Source organism: Malania oleifera, chromosome 4, assembly GCF_029873635.1.
Source record: "Malania oleifera isolate guangnan ecotype guangnan chromosome 4, ASM2987363v1, whole genome shotgun sequence".
Classification (NCBI taxonomy): Eukaryota; Viridiplantae; Streptophyta; class Magnoliopsida; order Santalales; family Ximeniaceae; genus Malania; species Malania oleifera.
In genome coordinates, this window is record NC_080420.1 from 14,226,439 (window position 1) to 14,252,489 (window position 26,051).

Below are 26,051 nucleotides of genomic sequence, written 5' to 3' on the forward strand. Positions count from 1 at the left end.
TCGTATTAAATTGAAGTATGTTACACTATGACTTGGCATATTGTATCATGGCATCCCCTAATTCACAGTTAAGTTTTTGCTATTAGATTCAAAATAGCCGCCTTACCCTCCACGCAAAATCTTTCACTTTTCTTATTTTGAGTGAATAGCCTTTCTTAATACGAGACACATACAACTCAACATTTTATACAAACTGGAAGATAAATAATTGGGATCCATGCGATTTGAGTTCACCGTGATTTGGAAGAGAGAAAGAAAAGACATTATATTACTTATAAGTTATTTCTCTTGCAAAAGTCATTGCATTTGAGTGTATTACTTCAAAAACATCGAAAGAATCAATTCAAAAAGCCATATGCCAAGTGTCACATATATGTACAAGGAGATATTGGGTTGATAAAGATGATTTGGGCTCCAACTAAGTGAGACGTCTTTTATACTACAAAACTATGAGATTAATGGACCAAAACAGATAAAACCTCACTAGAATTGGATCAAAATTATTACATTTAGCATCAGAGTCACCCTAGTATACTATCATGTGGATGAATCTTACGTAAATGTGTGGATTACTTTGACAAGTGTATCAAAAATTAGATGGAAGAGTCCATCACGATCTTATATCAGATGTATATTAGAGAGATCTTGATTTTATGCTGATGATTTAGGCTCTAACTAAGTGAGACTCCTTTTATAAGACAAAAGGTGAGACCAATAGGTCAAAATAGGCAATACGTCAATGGAACTCGCCTATGAGCATAATACCAAGGCTAAGTTTAAACAATATTCTTTTAACAATGTCAGCTAGAATCCATCTATAAACTAATTAACTACTTACAAAATCACATTGACAAATTTTCAGAAGATAAAAAATTCCAATGACATAAGAGATCCAATAAACCCCCATTCTTGTTAATTTTTTGCTACATTTGAAAGTATGAATTTCAAACCTTTGATTTGGGTTTGAGTGAATTTAGAAAAATTTAATATAATTTTATATTACATCTTATCTAAATTTATATTGAGTCCAAATTCAGCATCTCTCCAAACATAAGATTTATGTTTATGTTACTTTTCATTTTTAGTTTATTTTTATACATATGCTTTTTTGACTTAAATTCTAAGATCTATAATTCAATATTTTTAATTTGCTTTCAGCATTCGAACATATGAATGAAATTGACTTAAATTTATCATTGAGATACCTAATCAAGGACTTATTTAAATATATCACAATTAAAAATAAAGGAAATTTTATAAAATAATCTAGGCTGTTCTCAAAACTTTTTTTATTAAAAAATTATTTTAATTCTTTTTCAAATTGATTCCCTCCCACCGTTGCCAATGATCCAATAAATGAGTGGGTATGTCTGCATCTGCATTTGAAGAATGCTACCTAACCAGAAGATGGAGCTGGACTTTTTGAAGCTACTATGGAAGGAAGAAAGGGTTCTTCCCAACCAAAAACGTTCCAAAAAGAAGATGCTCACCCCTCATTAACTACTAAACAAGAGCTGTCCAAGTACAGCAGCTACTGACACTCAAACTGCTCCCACTGCTCCCAAGGACAACATAAACAACTAAACATTAACTGTCAAAAACTAGGAATAACATATTTGCAAACATCATACTCACGTCATCCTACAACAATAAATTCAAAAAATAAGAAGATAAAAATAAAATTAAAGTTACATGTCTCCACCACTGGGATACGTGGCCCACGCACCCTAATAATGGAACAAATTGGGTTCAAAGAATCGGTCTGATTTTTGAACCGTTAATTTATTTATTTTATTTCAAAATTAATTTATAATTTTAAAATTTAAAAAAAAAACAGTAAAGTTTTTAAAAAATAAGGATAAAATAAATAAAAAATATTTGAGTTATTTTAACTCAAATAGCAAAAAAATGGAAAATAAAAATACCAAAAAAAAATGAAGAAAAAGTCTTTAAATAATGGGTAAAGAGGTGTTTTTATACCTCACCTATATTAATTTTGAGAGAGATTATTTAAAATATTCTCTCTTTTGGGGGTCTTATTAAATATTCGTAAATCGTACTTTATTTAATATTTTATTTTAAAATTTTAATATTTATTTTATTTTTTCAAATGAAATTAATTAAATAATTAGATTCAATCTAGGGATAATTCATGATTAATTATGTATCGTTCGTAAAATATGTATGTAAGGGATGTTAGTACCTCCCTCTCGCATAACTAAACTCTCAATCTCAATCCCAATTTTGATAAATATAGACCAAGATGACTTGGGTCCTTGGTTTAGAATTAGACCTATCAACAATTGACAAATTTTCAGAATTAGACCGAGATAACTGGTTCCTTGATTTGGAATTAGACCTATCAACAAGTGTAATTAGGTGAACTAACCACATCTAAAAAAATAACAGATTAATAACGATTGCATCAAATTTCCAGTATTATTATTCATTGTCGTTTTGGACCTAACTCCGGGGGGGACGTTGCCACAACCATTTCTTTCTTGAATGCATATTTCAGCTTCTAGCTTGGCTGCGGCACGCACGGATCAACATGCAATTGTGAAGGTAGCCCATGAGGGAAAGAACAATACTTGTGCACCTTATACCACCCCCAGGAAAGGAGTCAACAATGGCGGTGCTGCTATGCTCATTGTTGAGGACTGCTGAAATTGAGAAAGCTTGAACTCAAGCCATATTTGAACTCTCTGCCGCCATAAGACCGTGTGACAAATCATGCTCCAAAACACAGCAGTCTAAGGTTAAGGTAGGCGTTCAAATTGAGTATGCATGAAGGTCTTTGTATTATATTTATTCGCCAAATCACAATGTCACCCTTGCTTGTAGGGAATAGCATCTGTTTTTTCCATTATCAACCATGAGATGGCAGGAAGCAGAAGTGGACAAAAGTAGCCAAATGCTCAATTCCCACGAGTTTTTTTCTCAATTTATCTTTTTTTTTTTAAATATATTAAATAATACCTTTCTCAAAAAAATAATTTCCGATAATCCTGACGTAATCTCACTACTTGAAATAGTGAGATTTAAACAAATCTCGCTACTTTAAGTAGCGAGATTTGCCACGTATCATTTCCGGAATTATTTTTTCAAAAAAAAAATTATTTAATATATATATTTTTAAAAATGATAAATCGGGAATTTTTCTGCGCAATAAATAGGAAAATCATTTCCTTTAATATATTTTTTTTAAAAATATAAATCGGGAAATAAATCTTTTGCGTAATAAATTTTTCTGTGTAATAAATCGGGAAATAAATTCTTTCTATAAATTTTTTTATGCTATAATATAATTATATATAATAAAAATATTAATAATGATATCATAATATTAATATTATTTTTAAAATTTATGTAATATATATTATATATAAATTTTCATATTAATATATTTGATCACTAATTTTGGATTTGAATTCACAAATCAAAATTTAATATATGAGTGCATGCTCTCAAGTCTTAATTAACAAAACAAGAGTTAGAAATCTAAAAAACAGTAAAAAAATATTTGTTACCTTTTCTATATGAATTTAAAAAAATAAAGAATGTTATTTTTAAAAATTTGACACTATTTTCTTGTAGAAATAGTTCTATTTTTATTTTTTATTTTTTAAATAATTAAAAATGAAATTCTTTACTGTTTTTTAGATTTCTAACTCTTATTTTGTTAATTAAGACTCTAGAGCATGCATTCATATATTAAATTTTGATTTGTGAATTCAAATCCAAAATTAGTAATCAAATATATTAATATGACAATTTATATATAATATATATCATAAATTTTAAAAATTATATTAATATTATGATATCATTATTAATATTTTTATTATAAATAATTATATTATAGCATATAAAAATTTACAGAAAGAATTTATTTCCCGATTTATTACGTAGAAGAATTTATTACGCAGGAGATTTATTTCCCGATTTATCATTTTTAAAAAATATATATCAAAAGAATTTATTTCCCTATTTATTACACAGAAAAATTCATTTCCTCATTTATCATTTTTAAATATATATATATTAAATAACATCTTTTTTGAAAAAATAATTCCTGAAATGACATGTGGCAAATCTCACTACTTGAAGTAGCGAGATTATGTCAGGGTTATTCCGGAAATTATTTACCCGAGAAAGGTATTATTTAATATATATATTTTTTTTAAAAGGATAAATTGGGAAAAAAACTCCAATTCCCACAATTCCAGTGAAGATTGAAGGTAAAAAAACAAACTATAATTTACACACCGTTTACTTGCAAAAGCCATAGCGTTTGGGTATGTTGCTTCAAGAAGATCAGAAGAATCAACTCAAAAAAACCCTTATGCCAGGGCATCTTTCACTAATTAGGATCCATCTATAAACCAATTTATCATTTACAAAATCAAAATCACACCACATGGTAAATTTAACAAAAAAAAATTTAAAAAAAAAATCCTGAGAACACACTTGCTAGCGGCCTTCCGCCATGGTAATTGTGAGTTCGTTTATAGAAACACTCTTCTGTCCCTGTTGAGAGGACTCGGTATCCGAATCCAGTTTCCTATCAGTGGCAAATGCAGGTTGCTTTGGAGTAGGAAGATCAACAATGTCACTATTGACCATGGAAATAACAGTCGAAGTAGAGGGCCTATCTTGAGGGAATTCTTGCACACACAACAGCCCAACATGTATGCATCTCAAAACCTCCATTCGGATGCATGGATCGGATATATTAGGATCTAAAAATTCTACAACATTGTCATCGTTCCATAATTTCCATGCCTGCAAACATTAAAACAACAATGAAAAATTGGAATTCAATATTAAACCGTCAATGCTATTCTGCTAAGGAATGAAGCTTTAGATTACTGAGGCAGTTCTCAGATAACACTTACATATCCCATAAGGCTCCAGGAATTCTTGTCATGGTAAAAGCCAGAGTTTTTCTTTCCACTCACAATCTCTAATAAAAGCACTCCGAAGCTGAAGACATCAGATTTCTCTGAAAAGCGGCCTTCCATTGCATACTCAGGGGACATATAACCACTGCATTTTCATCATTTCAAACACTGATTGAATCTTTAGAAATCAAATAATAAAAACATTATAATTTAGTTCAGTATATCGCATATTGACATGAATCAAAAGAATGGAGAAAAATGACAAAGCTAGCTACTTACTAGGTCCCAACAACCCTCCTTGTATTTGCTTGATCTTGATCGCCCCCAAAAATCCTAGCCATACCAAAGTCTGAAATTTTTGGATTTAGGTCTTCATCCAACAAAATATTACTTGCTTTCAGATCTCTATGAATAATTTTCAATCTAGAATCTCTATGAAGGTAGAGGAGACCTCGAGCAATTCCTTCAATAATGTTGAAACGTTTCCTCCAATCTAGAACTTTTTGTTTGATTGGATCTGAGCAAATAAATAAATAGGTAAATAAATGAATGCAAAAAAAGTTCAAAGAAAAAATTCACATAACCTATGGAGATAACATTGAGTTAAAATTATTGTTTTGGCAGTCCAATCTAAACTTGTTTAAAATTAACAAAATAGATCTTGTGGTAAAAGAAAAGCATGTACAAAGCAGTAGCAGGATGTCATGAATGGTGACAAAACAAATAAGGGAAAGATGGTTAGCAAGAGTCTACCAAACAGAAATGAGTCCAAGCTCTTATTTGGCATGTATTCATAGATCAACATCTTTTCTTCTCCTTCAATACAGCAACCAAGGAGTCTAACAAGGTTTCGGTGCTGGAGCCGAGAAATCACAACAACCTCATTCATAAATTCTTCAATCCCTTGCCCAGAAGCTCTTGAAAGTCTTTTCACCGCTATTTCTTGTCCATCAGGCAATGTCCCCTGGAAACAAAAAAACAAAAAAAAAACCAGTTTCATCAACATTCAAGCCAATTATTAATTTTATTGAAAAGAAAAGTTCATGCTAACATGCAATGAAACTCTGCTCGAGTAGCAAGTACCTTGTATACAAGACCAAAACCTCCCTGTCCAAGCTTATTGCTGATATAAAAGTTGTTTGTTGCAGTTGCCACCCTCTCAAAATCAAAAAGTGGTAGCTCTTGGAGTTTAGCTTGGTTCATGCTGCCCCCAAGCACAATTTCACTGGAATTGTTTTGGTGTGGTTCCCCTCCATCAAACAAAAATAGCTGCCTACTTATCTGCTTCTTTGCTGATTCAGGATACAGGAATAAGTTAATGAGTGAAATGCAGTTTAATTTGAATATTTACAACTACATGTGCTAAAGCCAATCTCAATGGACTCATCACCTTTTCGTTTAGCCATCCACCTCCACGCAAAGTATGCACAAATGGCAATGACAAGTCCTCCAATAGTCACTGGAATTGCAATAAGTGCTTTCACATTCTCCTCCTTATCTGTAAATGATAACAAATGCAAGGCAGTCAGAAGAGACCAGGGAATTCGAAGTTTAATTGTAAGTTACTTTATGAGCTTCTTTTAGTTGTTGAATCTGAAGAAATATTAAGCTAAAGTGTCCTAAATAACTTATGTGGATCACAAAAATTGATTGCAAAAATTTCACACAGCGAACAGGCATTGAAGATCTATGCAAATTTTTTTACTCAAATACAATGAATGGGCCTGTGCATTGAATTGTTCAATTATGAACAGTAATCCCGATTCCTTTCATAAGAGAATTGAAGATCATTCAGGAATCTCCTTAAGACACTGTAATCAAACTTAATAGCTAGATTATTCAGCATGTAACACAGTGCACCTCCTGCACTTTCTGAGAAACAGTGGATTATTCCAAACAGTATTGGGATCTAAGTCCAAGAAGTATGCTCTTCTTGAGGAAAAATAAGCCTAACAAGCCCTGCTCAATCCAATTTATGTGAATGAACCACAAGATTATGCAAAGAGGAAAAGATTACCCAGTTCTGAATATGCCAAACGGACGTGAAGATCCGTCCCACCGCTCAAGAACTGCTGCACATCAATCAAGGTTCCGGTCCATTTCATGCAACCAACCCCATTACTGTATGCATATGCTAAACACGAACAATTTCCCAAGCACTGCTTCTGACAGTCATCCTCTAGAGCAGTTGATATGTCTGCAAAGTGTGGCACCTTCATCATGTTCAGAGTCAAGAACCCGTCTGCTTTCTCCCCGTCTCCACTGCTGTTACCTCTCTCACACTGCAACTGCCTCCGCCTCACACACCCACTAGTCCAGTTCCCACTGTTCCATTCTTCCGCTTTCCTTGGCTCATGCCCTCTCAAACAGCTACACATCGGTGAAGCCTGCGCATTGCAAACCCCAAAAGGACCACACGTGCCATACACATCGCACTGTGTCTGCATAGGCGTCCAGTACTCATTCCAAGCCTTCGCCCCATCATCCCACTGAACTTGAGCTAATTTCCCTTGAGGATTCAGGTAAAAATTGCTGTAGGACGCAGTCAAATGATCAAAACTATAGCAAGTGCTTCCTTGGATACCCTCTGTAATATAGAATCTATCAACATTTATAGAATACACATAATGTACGCCAATATAGACCTGACCGTTCCACGGCCCGCTCCGCCAGAATATCTCGCCGTCCTTCCATACCACCGTCTGGGCTTCCTTCGCATCGAGCCCGCAAGAGAAGCTTCCGCTGGACGGATCCGTAGTGCTCTTCCACGCCTTCGCCAGCTGCCTCCACCCAGTTTTTGGATTCGCACAGAGTTTCAAATTCGGCAATTGCCTGTCCGTAAGGTGTTCGAAGCTTTGCCAAATGGTGTTTCTGTCGGGATCTCTCAACTCAAGGTTTCCTGAAGGCAAAAGCTGCGCGGTAGTATTAGTATTTGTAGAATTTGTGACATTTGATGTCCAGAGAACTTGATTGTTCTGGTCCAAAACCACGAGGTTACCGTCTTTGGCGACGGTGAAGGACCCGGAAGAATTGGTGAGAGGCCGGTCTCTGTTCGCTAACCACACCACGGTAAAATTAGAAACCTTATTGTACCAGATCCCAAGATAGCGATTGGGGGAATTACCAACGCTGAAGAAGCCCAATCTGAAGTCGCCGCCGGCGGAGAGTATGGTCTCAGGATCTGTGATGTACTGAGTCGCCGTGATGGTATCTCCGGCAGCGCAGAACTTGAAGCAAAAGCCAAAAAGCAGTAAAAGAAGCATTAGACTCCGTAGACCAGGTGACAACTTCTCGCCGGCGACCATGGAGTGAGCGGCCATCAGAAAAATTGAAACTCAGTGATGCGTTCTCATCATCCTCTGCAGACTATGCCTATATTGAATTGTTTGTGAAGGTAGTTCTGTGGCGACTGTCGTGATCGAACCAGTTTCTCCAAGTCCTCCACTAAACCCTCCGGTCAACTTCTGATCGATAGGCGGACGCTTAACTTTCCAACTCGAGAAACTTCAACCAACCTCCCCAATGCCCAAGCTCTGTTTTCTTTCTATTCACAATAGTGTTTTGATTAGTATTTATAAAATATAATACAAAGTGATATTAAATTTATCCATGCACTGTTGCACATGCAAGAGAAGTATTAAAATTTAGGTGGGCCATTTTTAATTTAAAATCACAAATTAAATTAATTTTTATACAAATTATAAGAAGCTTCTCGATGGTTTCTATTTTTCTTCAAAGCTTATCTTATATTATTATAATTTTAAAGAATTTTCATCCATGCTATATATTCCTATACAATATTTAATTCTTAGCTCCATTTTAACATATGATTTATCAATTAATTAAATCATTTGAACCCGAGAGCCGTAGAAAGGTACAATGAATCATTCTTGTATTTTAATAAATTTAAATTTCCAAAGAAAATAATTATGTGGACAATTATTAGCACTCGCAATCTTGTATGATGCATGCAATGCATGGAAATATTATTTAATTAAATTTATAACTAATTCACAAGTCTTAATTAATTTTAAGTTGATTCCAATATTTTTTATATAGTATATAGTCATTTTTAAAATTACTCAATTATTTGAATGATTAGAAATTATAATCGTGCATACAAATTATTTACAAAGAGTTTGAAATTTTTTTAATGCAAATATAAGATTTAATATGAAGAAATAGGATTTTAAAAATAATTTTAAATAGCCTTGTAGAGTAAATTGAATATTAAAATATAACCAATGTAGAAATTTTGTTTGCTTTATAAGTAAAGATTCATTTAAAGATTTTTAAATGTCAAAAAAATTTATCCATAAATTAATTGTGATTTATTTACTAGTTATACTGCATATAGAATGCACTTTTTTATAAATATTTTATAAACAAATACATTTCTATTTGTTTTTAAAAATAAAAGATTATATTACCTTGAGAACGGCTTCTACCTAAAAATTTTGATCACATTCATTTCTTTTAGAAAATAATAAATATGTTTTCTATTTTAGAAAAAAAAAAAAAAGGAACTCATTTTCCAAATCAAAATAGGTGGCCTTGTTGCCATAGCTAAGAGTGATACGAGTAGGAGCATGGTGTTCGAGTTGTTTGATCCTCCAATCCATCAGTTTGGAAATGAAAAGTAAATAATCAAAATATATATTTTAATTTTGTAGGATGTAAAATTAAATCAACAAGTTCCAATTGAACTTGTTGGTTCGACAATGACGATAATTGAAGCAAATTGAATTTTAGATTTTTTGTGTCTCTTTTCTTTCCTCAAAAATTTCTATTATTATTGTCACAACATTTCGAAGAAGAGTTTGAAATGGTGAGAAATAATAATGTTAAAAAGATTTGATGGAATAGCTACTAATATGTTATTTTCTTACGTGTAGTTTGTTCACCTAATTACTACTTGTTGATTGGTCTTTAAATTAAACTTAGGTCAAGGAATGAGTAGTCTCGGTTTACATTTACCTGAGTTGTGATCAAGAGTTCAGTTATGCGAGAAGAAGGTGCTAACACCCCCTACACACTCATTCTATGAATGACATCTAATTAACAATGAATTATCCCTAAATTGAATTTAATGATTTAAATTAACTCATTTGTAGACCTATAGGTCACGTCCGGTTTTGATTATGACAAATACTTATTCTATCTAATGAGTGTTTAAGATCATGTGCAGGAACCTACATTGTCAGATCAAGATGCACATAGAGAAAGTGAAGAGTCAAGACCAAATTCATTTTATGTTGTTATATATAGTTCATTTGTGTAATTGGTCTGTAATAGTAATTAGGGTTTTACATGTAATAATCATCACACACATCACATGCATGGTCTAATAGGTAAGCTCAAACTAAAATTGAAAAATAACTAAAACTGGACCTAGAAAAGACCTTAGGATACTCACCATTATACTTGTGTGTGTTAGGCACTCTAATAGGGTGAATGTGAAATGAATTACGACCGAAATGCACATTTTGTGCACCTTTGGTCGACCGACCTAGGGAGTTCATTTTTATCCCGGTCGACTGAGCCCCTAAAGATTATTTAACCCTGGTCGACCGAACCTATAACGACCTGCCTATTTTATCATTTTTTTTCCAAATTAATAAATCTTACAGATCATAATCCACCTAAACCCGTGGGTACCTAGGATACATCAGAAACACATAATGGAAGCCTAAGCACTAGGAATCATACAATCATAATATCATAAATGTAAAACCATTCATCACAATACCAAAATTACTAACATCCACTGTATTTAAGTATATACATCCCAAAAGAAAGACCAAGGGATATTTTCCACAAAATTCAACCGTCCCTACCAAAACTTACCCTTCAGAGAGGGTGGATCAACAGTACTAAATCAGTGAAGCTTTACCCGCTCTCCTATCAGGAGCTCCTGAAATGTTTATGAAATTCGTGGTGAGACACCTCTCAGTAAGGGAAATAAACTAATACTAGTGTATGGCAACATGAGCATTTATGTGATATATATATATATATAATCATGAACATAACTAGTAAAACTATATATATATATATATATATATATATATATATTTCTGGGAAAAACATGTATAATCACAACATGACAGAACATACTGTATGCTCACAGCATAACTCATCTCATATAATAATAATACAAAAACATTCCTGGTATGTTAGCTGGTCGTTGTCATGTATTATCCCCACATAACTGGGTTATGTGGCCCAAAGGCGGAACCTGAAAATGGTTGGCCGACTACTGCAAGGTAAAAAGTACAGTCTGTAAGTCCGATAGGTCTACCAGACCTGGTTCGTACACCAAGGGGCTCACACTTCTTAAAACTACATCGACCATCCAATCTCACACCACTCTGTACAGCGGTATTAACACAAATATGATGATAAATCATGAACACATAGCATCGGTACCGTGTAAGTGCTAACCTAGATCAAGCCAACTAGGTTCTGATAACATATAACATATAATGAAACTGTGATACATGAATATTTCATACCATTAATTACCAGATCAATATCATCATATTGTTTTACATATACACATATATTAGGAAAATCATCGGCCCGTACGCTGATATTTCACATTTTACCATAACTTGGCTCATACGCCGGCAAATCATATCCATAGCACAGCTCGTACGCTAGCAAATCATATCCATAGCTCGGCCCGTATGCCGACAAATCATATACATAGCATGGTCCATACGTCGGCAAAATATATTCATATCTTTATCATATTCCCATAAAACAGTATTTCATAATAATTTCTACTCATGCCACACGAAATAGGGTTTTTGTATATTTAACATACCATCATTTTCAGCCGTATTTCCCAAATATAAAACATGTATAAACATATTTATTTTCCTGAAATCAAATACTGTAATAATATACATACTTTTCATAAAATAACTAGTTTAGTTTATTCACTTACCTGATTCCTGAAAAGTCTCTAAGAGAAATACTCCTGCACCCGTAGAATTCCCCGCTCAACACCCTGAAAAAGACATTTTGCAAAACTAAAGTTCAGTATTTCTACGCGTACTACTCTTTCTACAACTGTCAAATAACCAAATACTTAGTAAAAAGCCTTACCCTGGGATGGTTTCCAGCTCAGCCATACCGACGATCCACTCCAACAGATTTGAAGAGAACTCTCCCAAGAGTGTCGTGGTGGCTTCGGATCGTCGAACCAGCGGAAATCCAGCCCAGAAACTTAAAGAGGAGGATAAATCGAAGGGATAGAGAAAGAAAGAATGCTGCAGCCAAAATAAGTTGTAAATCGTGTGTAACCACTATTTATACTGGAGCTTTCGTCGACGAGCCACGTCACCTCGTCGACGAGGTCATGAAGACAACTCGTCGATGAGCTCTCTCCTCGTCGATGAAATTCAAAAGCACCCAAAACCTCTTTCAGTATTTTCTGGTTGACAAAGAGTACCCTCGTTGACGAGCCCAATCGTCGCGTTGTCGACGAATGCTTTACCTCCTTTTAATTTCCTTTTCTCCCTTCCTTTTATTATTTGAATATTATAAATTCTCTAGTCACTACAGAACCACCCTGAAGTCAACAGTTTGACTTCCTGGTCAACTGAGAGACTTTTAAACTACACCAACCTAGTCGACCGAGTTCCCACGTGTGGGAATCCAACACCCTGGTCGACCAACCAGCTTAGTTCATTCTAGCCTTGGTCGACCGAACCTCGCTAATTTAGAAAAATCACCTCGGACATATTTGTTCGGTCGACCAACCCTAAAGTTCATTTTTGGCCCGATCGATCGAGCAATAAGAACTTCGGTCGACCGAACCCATCTTGGTTGACCAGTGCTCTCGAGTTGCCCTGCATTTTTACCGTGGTTAACTATTTTTTAATAGGGTTAAAATTACTAAATGTCATTAAATCTTTTCTAATAATCTCGGCTATGTCCCCAACGATTATAATTCATAGGGTGTCTATATATACCACTTCATTAGGAAAAATTAGTAACCAGATTAGCAAAATAGATTAAGAAATTCTCTATCATTCTGAAAAATCCTACTACTCATTTTCATACTCAAATCACTCATACTTATCCTCTTTGATTGCTTAAAACCTTTGTAAGTTAATTGAGTGTTTTTTTTAATAGGTTTGCTCTCCCATTCGTGTTTGATTGAATCAATTTTAACGAGAGCTAAACCTAAGTGTTCTTAGGGGGCTTTGCCAATAAGTCTATTCTAAGAAGATTTGCATTAAGCTTCTGAGTATTGCATTTGTGTTGCAATATCTTAGGAAACTTGTATTTGTTTTTTGGGTTGCAAAACATTTTAAAAAACATTCTCAAATATCTTAGGTGACTTATTTCAACATATTCTTGAAAGGATATTTGTTGTGATACTAATCTTTGTTGCAATATTTATTTACATATCATGTATTGAATACAAAGATTATACATCTTTTACAAACCAAGCATATACATTATCTAATATTCATGAGATTGAGATATCCTACTGATTAATATTCTTGAGACTTGCTTGACATCTTTGTGTGAACACGATTAATTGAATATCTTGAGATACAAAGATTGTTTGTTGACACTCTCACGCGCTCATTACACTGATAGCAAATATATTTGAGAGTTGAAATATTAGACCACACTGAGCTTACATATTGAATCATCTTGTGGTGTATGTGACTGAGTGCATTTGGGGTACATATTTGCTTTAAATGAAAGCACAATCACTGTACCGATATTATTTGATTGTAAAATCTGAGTGTTTCCAAGCGTGGTCTGAGGGGGTGGTAATCCAACCCGGTAAGGATTGGTTGTAAAGGTTGAGGTCAGTCATGTGCTAATTGACCTGGTTTGTGTAGATGCTGCTCTCCCCGTTTAAGTAAGCAAGTATAGTGGTAATCCTTGTGCTTATTAGCCAAGGCGGGGACGTATGCAATTGGCCGAACCTCGATAACATCTCTGTGTGTCACTTTTACTTTACTTTACTTTACCTCGATAACTATCAGATAATGTGTTTATATTATAATGACTACTTTAAGCTTTGATGTGGCTAATAAGAAGTCATTACATCATTTTGTAGGCTAAATGTGAAAAAAATGCTACGAACCGCAGCAAACTCCCTACGACGCATTGCGGTGGCTCAAAGTTATTCGTAAATCATCAAAGGGTAATTGCTATATATTAGAATATCTAACCATTACCTGAATTAATAGTAATGATGTTTTATATGATAATGTAGCGTGATCCCAAGACGGGCGCAGAGGAGCCGCTACCAAATCTTTATCAGAGAACACACCAAAAGCGCTCGGGAGAGTGGTGCGACGGTGCGTAGGACAAACATATAAGTCAAAGAGAATTAATAGTTTCTAATTTTATTCAAAACATCGAAGTTGTATTCTTATTTCTTCCAGTTTTTCATTTTCATGACTAAAAATAGGCAATGATGGTTGAGTTGAGGGATGCACTTGTTGCAGAGGGGAGCCAGCAAATGACGGATTACCAGATAACGACTCAGATGCTTGGGGAACGACTGGGGGACTGGGTGAAAGGTCTTGGAAGTGGATACATTGCCCCAAAAACATCATCTTCGATGGGTGCGGCGGCTCATGCTGAGATAGAACAAGCGCGCTGAGACATCGAGTCTCGGTCGAAGAAGATGGTTCAGCAGATGCATACGATGGAAATGGAGAACCAGAAATTGAGAGACATGGTGTCTAATGTCTCGACGGAGAACCAGAGTTTGAAAGACATGATGTCTAACATCTCGATGGAGAACCAGCAATTGAAAGACAAGGTCTCTACTGTTGAAGCCACGCTCGCCATAATTTTGAGCGGACAAGTGCAGTTCAAAAAAATGATGTGTCGATCTTGACCAAATGATGCAGGTGGCTCCTCTCATTAGAAAGTATGTAAAACATAATTTCAATATTATGCCGGTAGTTCAGCTACTTGTTTAATTATGCTACTTGATTACATGCGTAGTCTAAAATGCCTCCTGCATGACGGATGCAGTGGATGTGAATTGCATGCTAGTAGTGGATATAGGTTCTTGTGTGCCTTGAACTAAATAATAAATTGCTTATTTAAACCTATCAGGTACAAGTTTTATGGAAAATGACCAATTTACAAACGACATGCTACCGAAATTTCGGTAGATTTTTTACCCAAATTAAAACCTTTTACAAAAATGATTATGTTAAAATAAATGATAAAATATTTTTGAAAATATGGGTGAAAACTAATTGAAAATTAAATTTCATCCTAACATAATCATCGAATAGTTAGAGGAGCTCAGCTCCATCTAGTGAAGCTAGGTCTATAAATCTTAGAGATAATTTCTTGGAGTTCATTTTTGGTTTCCTTTTTGAAACTATTCTTATTTGTTTGGAGATACTGGAACTGCATTGATTGTGCTATTACGACTTGATTTATCTTTTTTGCAATATCATAAATGCGTTAATAGACCCTAGGTTGTGTACTACTACCGTTGGCTTAACTAAACTTAGGAATGACTTTTGTGATTTGCAGGTTTGGGAAATGTTCTATTTACAGGCGGCATGCTGCCGAAATTTTGTTAAATTCCAAATGCTTTCTTAACCTCCTCCCAAATAAATCTTTTGAACACTATAACTTAGCCACTTATGGACATTAAAACCCATTAAATAATCACACCTCCTATATATTGAAAACTTTTCTAGTCAAACTCAAGTTAGCAAATTAAATCCTAAGGACCAAAGGCAAGCTAAAAAATCTCCAACAAACTACAAAATGCAATCTTAAAACCTTCTAAAAATCATCAGTAAAGTGTACATAAGAAACATATTTCATTCCTGCCAAGCAACAAGCCTTCCACAAGACCATAAGCCTCATACCTAATAAACTCTAATTAATACATTTACCACCAAAATGAACAAAAAAATGAAATAACATACTGCCATGAAGAAAACGGAAGATGTAAATCAGGATTCCACCACTATCATTGAATAGAAGAAAAAAAAACCATAATCCATTTCCTCAATCTATAACCAAAGATTTTTATGTCCATAACTGAATCCAAGAAACCTCAACTCAATCTATCACAAGTCTTCTCACAATCTAAGTAACAACTTCATGCACAACCCAAGCTGGCAACCTTCAGGACAAAATTAGAAAACCTTAGTCAAAATCTTGTCAACTGTAGTCACAAAAGTAGTAGGTCTAAAATCCTTTATATATCCATCCTTCTTAGGCACTTATAAAAGTAGGACTCTTAGCTACATCATCATTAGCATGAAACTCCGGTAGGAGGGACGAAACCTTTGTATAACATCCTTGACACTTTCCCAACTTAGGATAAAGTCCATCACAAACACATTAGGTCCAGGAGCTTCATCTCTCCAACTGAAAGATACACTCCCATACCTTTGCAATTACAAAAGTGCTCTCTAACCACCACTTAGCTGCTCAGAAATAAAATTCCATTCCAAACCTTTTATTCATAGGCCTAAATCAATTTTCCTCAAAATCCAACCTTAAAAAAATATTGCTTACCTCCTTTACAATAACTACAAATTTGACAAACTCACTATTCAAAATGTCCAACTCCCAAATCAGATTCATATGCTTCCTTAGACTAGCCATATGATGAAGGAATTGCAAAAGACTACAATCCCAAGGGCAGGGCAATCTTACCATTCTCAATCTCCAAATCCTAATTTATATATTGCCGGAAAAACAAGTGACGCCAACTTTGGACACTTTGTGAGGCATCTTTAATCATAAAGATAGTAAAGGAGTGCATTCTTCAACTGTTAAAGCCATGTCAACTTGGTTGAAGGTGGAACAACGGTAGTAAGGGTCCCATTTATCAGTTACTATGATGTTGATCGGCTCCATGGATTTATACTAAAATGTTCTTGTAATGGCTAAGTTCTAATTCTAACTTTGAAAGTTTCGCTCGTAACCCACACTTAAGCTAGTAGTGTCGTTAGTCATCACCCATCACATGTTATCGACGGGAAAGCATTCAATCTTAATCTGTATATGTATATATATATATATATATATATATATATATATATATATATATATATATTTATGTGTGTGTGTGTGTGTCTATATATATATATATATATATGTATGTATGTATATAAATGTATGTATGTGTATCTATGGATGTATGTATGTGTGTGTATACATATTTAAAGAGATCATAGTGTTTCAAAGCTTACTTATATCTTCTTTTTGTTTGTTTTCTACCACTTATATCATTCAAACATAAATTGAATTAGTTGATTGGGCCTTTCATTCCTTTGTCTATTCCCTTCACCAAAAATGGTTTAAACAAATCACCCACTCACCAGTCGCCACTTAAAAAAATCACCCTACCCTTTAATTCCACAAATAGCTTCTTCCAAGCCTCAACCCTCACCTTAGCTCTCACGAGCCTTCTCACCTTCAGGAGAACTCCTCAAAGGCTACATTAACCTCTAGCATCCCTCCTTCCTCCTCTTTTCCCTATAGCTCATTACTATATTATTCTCTTGCAAATGAATGATCGTATCTTTAGTGTCTTTGTACTTTTTCTCCTAACCTTCCAATTGATCTTCAAGTAAGGGTTTACTGAGCGCCAACTCTCCATTCTGCTATTCGATTGTATATGCTCTTTTGGTGAAGTTTACTCATGAATGGAAAGCAGAATGGAGAGCTGGCGCTTAGTAAACCCTTGCTTGAAGATCAATAGGAAGACTTGGAAAAAAAGTACAAAGATACTAAAGAGATGATCATTCGTTTGTGAGAGGAAAACAGAGTAACGAGCTATAGGGAAAAGATGAGGAAGGAGGGATGTGAGAGGTTATTGTGGCCTTCGAGGAGTTCTCATGAAGGTGAGAAGGAGCCTATTGCTTATGTGAAGAATAAGCTGAACAATTCGAAGTTCTCACAAAGGTGAGAGCCGAGGCGAGGGTTGAGGCTTGGAAGAAGCGGTTTGTGGAATTAGAGGCTAGGGTGATTTCTGCTTGGAATAGGATACGAGTTTGTTGATAAGGTTCAAGGTTAGTTGAATTGTGTTTTAACTTTTTCTTGGTAATATTTTCTTGATGGATGGTATTATATTATATGAATTGTATATTAAACTACTGGAATACATGCTTGTGTTGAACGTCAACTGCCAGGTTGATGCAGTATATTGTAAATTGCATGTTGGTAGTGGATTTAGGTTGTTGCATGCTTGAAATGTTTTATTTTGTGAAAACAACCATGTTTCAGGTACAAGTTTTATGAGAAAATATTCAATTTACAGACGACATGCAACTGAAATTTCGTTAAAATTTTTCCAAAAAAAAAGCCATGTATAAAGATAATTATGATAAAATGAATGTTAAAATATTTTTGAAAGGATGAGTGAAAATTAAACGAAAAGTCATTTCATTAAACCCTGAATTTGCATATATTAACATACATGGCATATAATTTGCTTTTAACTATGGATAAGCATTATCATTTGTCCACGAGTATAGATATTCTATTTTGAGAATGAGTTAAAGTGTTTATATGCGTGGTTTGATGCATGCAACTATATATATTCATACGTACGTCATTCACATTCATTTTAGTTATTCGTTTAGGGTTGAAAATTATTGTACGATGCACTCTCTATATTTTTCCTCCTGATTATACTGTGCGTCAGCTCTCCATTATGCTCACCATTTGTATACTAATTTTTATTTTATGATTCTTAATTTGTAGGGCTCGCGACTGTTATGACATCAGCATGATCGCATGCATGCACTACAGTCTTCGGATGCAACTGTTGATTATTTTTTTGTAATTTTTATTGTTATTTGAACAAATGGAATTTTTGTATTTTAATTTTAATTTGTATAATATATTTGTATTTGAATTTTAAATTTTTTGAAATTTATTTTGTTATCTGAACAGATGGTATTTCTTTATTGTAATTGAATTTGTATTTGAATTCAAAAATTTTTTAGTAATTATGGTTTCAAGTTATGTATGTAAAAATGTAATTATAGATTTTTACAGGAAATGATGATTAAAAAAATTAGTATTAATTTTTTTTAATTTTTTAATTATTAGTGAAGGATTAAAATTCGTCACTAATAGTAGGGTATTAGTGAATGATTAAAATTTGTCATTAATAGTAGGGTATTAGTGACGAATTTAAATCATTCACTAATACTGTACTATTAGTGACGAATTTGAGTAGAGCCAATGTAAAATTTATAGTGACGGTATTAGAATTTTAGTAATAGTTATAATTTGTTACTAATACTGTATTATTAGTGACGAATTTAAAATTCGTCACTAATAATTAGTAGTAACAACAGATATAAAAACTAATTTAAAACTGTCACTAATACTTATAAATTCATCACTAATACTCTGATTTTTTATAGTATTTAGCTTATTTAACGAACATTTTCTCCTAAACCATGCCTAGAATGAAGTCTAGGGCTAACAAGAGTGCAACCTCAAGGAGCCCCCACAGGCATGGCGCGGTGGAAAGACATCAACACATAAGAAGGAGCATTGGGGGTTCAATTGTAGGTAGATACACTCACAGAGCCAGCCGAACCTATGGATGGTGAGAATTTACTCTGTGAGCCAGCGGGAACTGTGGATGGTGAGAGTTCGCTCTGTGAGCCAGCTGGGACCGTGGATGGTGAGAGTTTTCTGTGAGCCCGCGAGGACCGTGGATGGTAATGGAGATGTGTCTTGGTGGTCGGGTTAGCCGAATGTCCAACTGATACACAGAAACCATGTCCACATTCTGGACTTTACCTGATCAGCGAGACCCAGGGGAGGATGTTGATCCATAGGTTTGGTGCCGCACCAGGGGGTTCAAAGGGCATGTTGGTGGCTGGAGTTCCTATGTAATAATAAAAAAAAAAAAAAGAGTGCAACCTCAGGGAAGGATGATTATGAGGTTGTTCAGAAATGGTCGGCCTCTCTTGTGGCAAGGAGGATGTATAATGAGCATATCAGATCAACAGAACCTATCCTTGGTAAGATTTTGAATCTTTCATTCATGCAAGAGAGGTTACCCAATATCCTTCATATGTTTAATGTTTTAGGATGGGAAAGATTTATCACATATCAACCAAGGGGTGTTTATCCAAATTTGGTTAGGTTGTTTTATGCAAATTTAGAAAAGGGTGAAAACATGTATATGAGCACTATTATGGATAAAGCTTTTGCACTCACCCAACAGACAATCACGACCAGATTTAAGATTCGTGTCGGCGAGTTTGAGTGTCCTAAATTAGGACAATCCTAGATTATGGAATAAGACTTTACCCCACATAAGTTCCTACCCTTAATAATGACTGAACAACCTATGTATTTTGGCCACCCACCTTTGTATAGATTGTTAGATCACCATTTTACCTAAAAGTTTAAGTTATTAGGTTGTGGGCCAACAATGTATATCAAGCTTTAACACTCGCCCACACATGCAGCCCGACAACACGTGGAGAGATAAACATATGATAAATAGTAGCCATAATAGAAAATGCAATATTTTTTTTTTTTTAAATTGCGGCTAGGACCTCTTGGTAACCAGTTTTGATACCATGTTACATCACTACTTCACTTAAAAGCTTAAACTGTTAGGTTGTGAGCTAACAATGTATATCAAGCTTTAACATAGATAACTGAATCTTGAGGCCAAAATTATTCATCTCCTCATTACCTATAACGCTTGGATCTTCCAATCTTAATCCTAAAATGGATGATCTTAAGAGAGGAAACGAGGTGAGTTATTCTTCCCTGTGAAGGCATCTTGAACCTCATATTTGACCATCTTAGGGTTGCAAACTTGTCCACATTATTCATCAAGAGCACCTCCTATGACCTATTTTCCTTTACTACTGTAAAACTCATGGGATACTTATTTGAGGGAGTACATGGTTGGATACCAAAGCCAAATTGAGCTCCTCAAGAAAATGTAGGATTATAGGTAGATCGGGATCAAGATCAAAATCCACATCTAGATGCACCACCTACTCCAGCAGTTCCAAATATTGTTGCTCCTTCATGGTTTATTGATTATCGTCAACATATGGACTCACAACTGAGTGCGTTTCATGGTGATATGAATATGAAGTATGATGCACTTCAATCTAGTTTCAGTTCATTCGACCAAAAGCTTGCGTGTATTGAAAGTCATATAGGTGGTTCTTCCTATTCGAAAGAGAAAGCTCCCATGAAGGCGAGCTTAAGCAAGAAGGACGATGATGATGATGAGGAGGAGGAGGAAACATCTTTTGGTGGTGATGATGTTGATGCAGACTAGTTGCGTGATTTGAAATTTCTAACTAAAAAACAATTTGGGTTGTAATATTGTGATACTTGACATTTTATTTGTTTTTTAAACTCTTTGTAATTTTCTTATTTGTTTTTGCTTCTGCACTTTGAGAAATGCATGCTGGACATGGACTATATGGATTATATTTTTGCATGCTGATGATGGATATATTGATGACCATCTTGCTGGATATATGGTTTGAGAATCGCATGCTGATTGTTGGACTTTTTCATTTATGACTGAATGTTGATACACTGTCATATTGAGATTTGCATGCTAAATTTTATATATTATTCCTTTTTGTTGATGTCAAAAAGAGGAGAAGTTATAGCAAAATGAGAATGAGAAGGTTAATTTGAATATTAATGAATATTTAATTTGAATGACATGTTTAATTTACAATTCTAACATATCTAATTGCATATCTTCCTTTTGTATTTGCATGTTTAAATATGAAGATGTTGGCCCACTAAATTTTTGCTTCATTTTTTCCTTTTCTGTTTTTTTTTTTTTCAATGTCAAAATTTTATTTTCCATGTATTTTTTTTTTCATTTTTCTTGTATTCAATTTTTTTTCTATATTTTCTCATTATGTTGAATTAACAAATATTTACATAATTATGTATAAAATTTTTAAAAATTAAACTAAGAGACCCAAATGGGCACTAGAATTAGGCTAAAAAATAAATCATGTTATATAAACTTGGAATAAAATGGAGTGTCTACAACTATTTTTACAAAAGTATAAAATAACAAAAAATAGTCCATTTATTTTTTTGACTACCAAAATCAAAGTTAAACCGAATTCATTTGAATTCAGTTTCAAAAGTTTGAAGACACCAAACTATTCAAACCAAAGTGGTTCAATTCAATCAATTAAATCTATTTGATTGGCACAATCTTACACGCTAGGTATAGCACACACCCTAGATTGTTCTAACCCAAACACTTAGTTGTGACAATAAGACCATAATTTCTTAAAAATAAGAAAATAAAAGAGTCTATAAAGACTGAAGCAACAAGAAAATATTTATTGATAGAATGATCTGCAATTAGAAGGTTTGTGATCCACCTATAGCTATGAGGATGTGCTCAAATGTGAGAAAGTTTAATTAAGCTTTTAAGTTTGTATGATATCAATTCATTTATTTTGATTAATTATTTTTGTGGATATTTTGATTTTTTAAATTTTCTATTGTTTAAATTTACTTAATTTAAATGATTTTCATAATTTTGTGAAATAGTTTATTTATTGTAATGAAAGCCAAAGGTTAAATTTTTCTAACATACTACATATTTCATGTTTCATATTTCATGCATATTCTTAATTTTTTTTTCAAATATTGCAAGTTTATTTATAGATTAATTAGATATTTTAAAATTAAGGGTGTTCATAGAATTATCTAACTTGACCAACCTAACCTAATTGTATTCAAACCACTTACTAACAATAGTTTTAAAAGTGTCTGATTTGTATTGTGGAGTATAATTTCGTATAAATACAAGAAGTGGGTCGAATGACCTGAGGGAGCAAATAAACTAACCCAACCTAATCCGAATACAGTGGCAGAAAAGGTAAAAGAAATTACAAAAATAAAGAAAGAAAATATTAAACATAGCATATTGTGGTAGTTGTTATGAGGTTAAGGTTGCTTAAAGAAACTCTTCCCATTTTTGTCTCTATGCTTCAAACCATTAGATAGTTAAGTTACTTATGACCTAAAAATCATGGATTCAAGGTATGGAAACAGTCTCTTATAAAATGTAAGGTAATGTTGGGCATTGTAGACCTATCATGGTCCTCTCTTTTCTTAAACCTCACATATTGCGGGTGTTTTGTGCATTAGGCAAATTCACCCAAATATCAAATTGATCTAAACCAATTCAAACTGTATCCAATATAGTTCAACTTTGATTTGATTTTTTTAATTTTATCTTCTCTAAACTAATCTAATCGGATTGGTTAAAAATTTAAGTCAAGCCAATCATATAAACAAATCTATTCAAAATGACATTTCTTTTATGCGTGTTAAAGATTCTAGGGATAGAATGTCTCACAAACACTTAGAATTAGATCTTCATTTTGAACCACTTCTTTTTAGTCCATATAATACAAAACGACTTTATATTAATCTTAAATAATCTCCTCTCTCGTCAATACTCGTGATGAGACCACATGATATTTTCTTATTCCTACATCAAACAACGATTACAAAAAGAGTTTCTATAGTTTTCCACAATCATATTCCTTTCTTACAAATTTTCCAATCACAATTGATTAGTCTAAAAATGGGCAACTTAAAAGACCGAACAAGGGTCTTTCATCCCCTCCCAAATTCCAAAAGATGGGCCAGAGAATTTGATGGGAAAGGAAAGCGAAGTACGTCTTTTTCCTTTTTCTAAGAAGAGGGAAATGGGTAAGGAGAAGAAAAGTCAAAGAAGAAATTAAATAAGTCCATGGTAGCTCAAATTATAGAACCAAAAATGGGACCGCAGGGGGCCATGGCCGTATCATTCCAAAACCAGAGCCACACGACAGTGTTTCCCTATTGGGAAGGGAATTTGACGAAGCTCCCGCCCGCCTCCGCTGGTCCTTCCGCGTTCAGGGTAATCGCACGTTGCTACGATAACGACGGTGATAGAAACCCTGGTAGGGATGGTTAATTGCATTGAATGGATCAAAATGTTACCGCACTTAAAAAAGAGTAATGCCCTCTCTCTTCTGTGTCTGATCGTTGCGTGATCAGCCATTCCACTCCTTGAACACTTAAACGGATGGTTAAATTGATGATAGGGGTTTCGGAAGTTTGTAGGAAGAATAAAGATGTAATCTTGTGAGCATCAAGAATTGCAATGATTTATTTTCATTTTGATGAAATGTCAAAGAGTATCTTAGCTAATGGCTGTTGATTAAGAGTATAGGCTTATTGTATACATGCACGGATTTGTTATAGCAAGTGTTTTCATCTAAGAAACTTTTAAGATCTCCTAATTTAGAACAAAGCTTTCTTTTTTCTATGGGTTTATTTAATTTTGTAGCTTGATTTGCTTGAATTAAGTACCTTTAGCTTATGTTTGCAAAACACAATTAGAGAATAATTATATTGGATAAAAGATATTAACCTAAAAAGGATACTCATCTCTTCTCCATGAAGTTTATTAAAAAGATACAAATTTTTTCTTATATTTTACAAAAAAAAAAAACCAATCTTTTAAGGAGTGTCTCAAAAATTACACGAACCTCCCCTACATTTGACTTTTGAGGGGTGTCTAAAAATTAAAATGTGGCTTGTGTTATTTTGAAATCCCACAAAAGGTTTATAAAATTTTTAAAACCTCAAAAGAAATAATTATCTTTCAATCAAATTTCAGAAAAGGTTAATGCATTTTGTCTTATTATTTTTTATTGAGAGTATTTTAGTACTTTGAATGATTAGTATATTTTTTATAGGTAAAAATTCAAGTACTGATAACTATCGTAATCATTTTAGTCCAATACTATTTAATCATGTCCAATCTCATAGCCATTAAAACACTTATGATGGAACACTTACAACTTGCCACTAGCCACTAGCCGCTTACAGGCTTAATTAACTACGATCTACAAAAACACAAAATTTTGAAATGAACAGATACAAAATCATATAAACCATATTAAAATGTTTAAGTCATAATTTTTATTCAAAATGGAAAAAAAAATGAGAAAGACTTGAATCATCGAGAAACAAACTTCACGTTAAAGCATTGGTTTGCCGCCCGACTTCCATAAGGAAAAGTTAGAATTCAACTCCTACACAAGCCTGTTAAGAGGGGATGGGAATATGGGTCAATTTAGTGGCCCTATAAGGTCCATTAGCCACTAAATGCCAAATAAATTATGGAAAAAGCACAATAAACATTTTTTATTTTATATATATATATATATACATACACACACACACACACATATATATTTATTTTTTATAAAGTAATTTTCATATCAAAATATTTGTTGGTTTCCAACTACATAAAATTATTTGGAGTGTGGATTGGGAGTCTTGGATTTAAATTCTATACATAAAAAGATAATAGAATTATATTAATTAAGTGCATCTAATAAAAAAAAAAAGCATCTAAATAAAAAAAAATTATCAAAGTACATAGGTAACATATTTTTGAAACGCATAATGCATAGTCAAATAATATTTATTAATATTCAATAATAAGAAAATTATTTTCAAAAAATTATAAAATGTGTCTGTCCCTTCCATATGCATGTTATTTTGATGTTTAAAACAACATATTTATCATAAGTGACAACAAGCACAACACGTAGGCAACATAAAAGGACAAACATATTTTATAATTTTTCAATCAGCTCCTTCATAGCTTGTAAGATTCGTGGAAGATCCGTATTTAAAGCGGATGATTTTGTGATTTCATTTTTCTTCTTCCACACCTACCAATAACCTAAAGTTACTAATTTGTAACTTTTAGTCCAACTTTATTTAACTTCAAAAAAAAAAAAAAAAAAAAATCGGTTGGGTTAATCATCTCAGTGGACACAAAGACAGAACAAAAAGCATTTGTAGGGACTTCCTTAGGCTTTTTGCAAGTTCAGTACACAAGTACACACTACTCTGCCTACAATCTCCTACAAGTATCTTACAAAGTGCTCATATTTCAAAGCACAAAGTACCTTTCATATTACCAGACCTTTTGTGCACAAAGCTAAAGTGCCTCAAAAATATTTTTTTTTTTAAATGATCCAAAATACTAAGTTTGATGAGCACTTCAATTCACTCAAAGACATGAGAGTGAAGAATCAAATATAGGACTTTGTGATCACC

At 33.6% G+C, this 26,051-nt stretch overlaps 1 protein-coding gene across 1 annotated transcript; it reads right to left on the reverse strand.

Annotated features, from left to right (window-relative positions):
• Nucleotides 1-4,326: 4,326 nt before the first annotated feature.
• On the reverse strand, nucleotides 4,327-8,514 carry LOC131152742 (G-type lectin S-receptor-like serine/threonine-protein kinase At1g11330). The gene is made up of 7 exons (XM_058104595.1): nucleotides 6,922-8,514; nucleotides 6,295-6,402; nucleotides 5,988-6,196; nucleotides 5,658-5,868; nucleotides 5,184-5,421; nucleotides 4,899-5,049; nucleotides 4,327-4,785 (listed from the first exon to the last, which is right to left on the reverse strand). The coding sequence occupies exons 1-7, from the start codon at nucleotides 8,222-8,224 to the stop codon at nucleotides 4,474-4,476; spliced, it is 2,532 nt and encodes an 843-aa protein (XP_057960578.1). The 5' UTR covers nucleotides 8,225-8,514; the 3' UTR covers nucleotides 4,327-4,473.
• Nucleotides 8,515-26,051: the final 17,537 nt, after the last annotated feature.